Genomic DNA, 1,982 nt, shown 5'->3' with positions numbered 1-1,982 from the left:
ACTTTTGGAGCTTAAAATTTAAATAATCATTTCCCTTACTTTAACATTTACAAAAACATCTCTAATTATTTATTAAATCATTTCAAATCAGTTAAAGATATCAATTTATCATTTAAGATCACGTAAAGATATCCAAATATCCAAATTGATGCATATACAGGATAGAACTTGTTGCAACCATGCACGCAATGCTATTCTTATTATAAATATGATACTACAAACAACATGATTGTAATACTCTTATTATTATAGATATGATACTCCATAGAATTCTTCGGTTTTCTAGCCTTTGCCTGTAAATAGAACTTGTTGCAACCATGCACGCAATGGTATTCTTATTATAAATATGATACTGCAATCAACATGATTGTAATACTCTTATTATAGATATGACACTACATAGAATTATTCGGTTTACTAGCGATGGATTTTATGTAATGAGCAGAGAATTGAGTATGATAAGCTTCTCATCAAGGGCAGAATATAATGTTGTAATTACCACCAGAAGCGCAAGCGTGGGTTTTAGTGTCATCAGTGGGATATAGGTAGGCATCTGGGCACTGGTCCATTTTGCAAGTCAGTGCTTTGCAGCTACCGTCGGAGGGAGTTAGGGAGAGAGGGACGTTGAAACCATCAATTACAGAGAGGTCATAGTAATCTTGATTGTTGCCCCCATTCAGAGTATATTCAACCAGCGTTGTAGGAGACTGTCCCGAGAGTGTACAGCTGAGCACGCCGCCGCAGTCACCAGTGCTGCAGCTTCCTTTACCAGAGGCATCGAAGGAGCATCCCGTACGTCCCCAAAATCTGCCTGCGCTCGTTCCTGCCGGCACGTCAACACTCCATGATTGACCCTGCCCCAGCGCTTGACCGCCACCTACGGGAATACCTGCGGCCCATACCGTGTATGAACACTGGTTCTGGATCACAAACGTTGCACCCGTAGCTCCTGCACTTACCAAAACAATCAAATATTTCTTTATCATATCTGAACTCATTTCGTACATAAAATACGATGCAATGCAGTCAAGGGATTACTGTAACCTTACCTTGAAGACAAACGTTAAATATTAACGCTAGTATTGCTGTAACATAAATCGAAACTGATAATGTTCTTGCCCCCATTGCAACGGCCACCAGCAAGTAATTAAACACAACTACAAAACAGCTCAATACAAGGAAGGAATTGCAGTTGAGCTTATTTCATAGATGAGGTTCTATATATAGGCGGGGCTAGCCAGCGTAGCGTATACCGCACGAAATTCTTATGAAGGTTGGGCGGTGTGGGAAATTAATTTGAGAGTGTGATATAAGAAGGCGCGCTAATCGCTCCTGGACATCCGGGTCACGCCTCCCTTCCCTTTTATTGTTCCAGATGTTCCGGGTCGTCTTAAACTAGCGATCACGAATTGGAAAGATTTACTAAGAAAATGGATAGAGTTATAAAGTGTGACGTACAATAAGCTACTAAATAAAGGAGCGTGGAAAATTTGCGAAGAAAAGACAAGAAACAGAGAGCGCGAGGAAATTCCCTGGAGAAAAAACAAAGATCAGATACCATTGCAGTCTGAGTTTAGCACTTGTCATATTTATTTGAGCATTTTATGAATGTTTCTCTATATGATTAGAAAGATTAATTAATTTTTTTTTTCCCAATTCTAAAATATTGTTAAAATTTACAATTAAATCAAAATTAAAGTGCGGAAAAGTGAAGCTCAGCTCACCTTGTATTGTTGTAGATATTCCGGGCCGTCTTAAACTAGCCCTCTTCTTCTAGAATATGCCACGAAATTCTTATCTAGATTATCCGGCGTGGAAAAATTCACCGATGGATTGTATGACCGAGGGCTTGAATTTTCATTTGATGATTCACCAAGAATACAATATTGCAAAGGTACGCTGGACTTGTTACAACTGATGGGTCGTCGCTTGGTACATCACAATTACTTCTCTCTTCACTTTCTGTGTGAAAGGATTAATTT

General features: G+C 39.1%; 1 protein-coding gene across 1 annotated transcript; it reads right to left on the bottom strand.

Moving 5' to 3' along the window:
- Positions 1 to 296: 296 nt before the first annotated feature.
- Positions 297 to 1,252, bottom strand: LOC149204248 (thaumatin-like protein). The gene is made up of 2 exons (XM_089393251.1): positions 1,050 to 1,252; positions 297 to 949 (listed from the first exon to the last, which is right to left on the bottom strand). The coding sequence occupies exons 1-2, from the start codon at positions 1,123 to 1,125 to the stop codon at positions 471 to 473; spliced, it is 555 nt and encodes a 184-aa protein (XP_089249377.1). The 5' UTR covers positions 1,126 to 1,252; the 3' UTR covers positions 297 to 470.
- Positions 1,253 to 1,982: the final 730 nt, after the last annotated feature.

This window comes from Pinus tabuliformis, chromosome 1_2 (genome assembly GCF_031772625.1).
Source record: "Pinus tabuliformis cultivar Carrire ecotype Pingquan chromosome 1_2, CPIR1, whole genome shotgun sequence".
NCBI lineage: Eukaryota > Viridiplantae > Streptophyta > Pinopsida > Pinales > Pinaceae > Pinus > Pinus tabuliformis.
The sequence above is the reverse complement of the archived record's forward strand: the minus strand, read 5'-3'. Positions and strand labels throughout refer to the sequence as shown.

What these genes read in the sequence shown, in the direction of transcription:
- LOC149204248 (XM_089393251.1), bottom strand. Translation starts at nt 1,125, where the DNA reads ATGGGGGCAAGAACATTATCAGTTTCGATTTATGTTACAGCAATACTA. An exon ending in ATTTAACGTTTGTCTTCAAG is followed by an intron (nt 950 to 1,049) that starts GTAAGGTTACAG and finishes TGGTAAGTGCAG; the next exon opens with GAGCTACGGGTGCAACGTTT.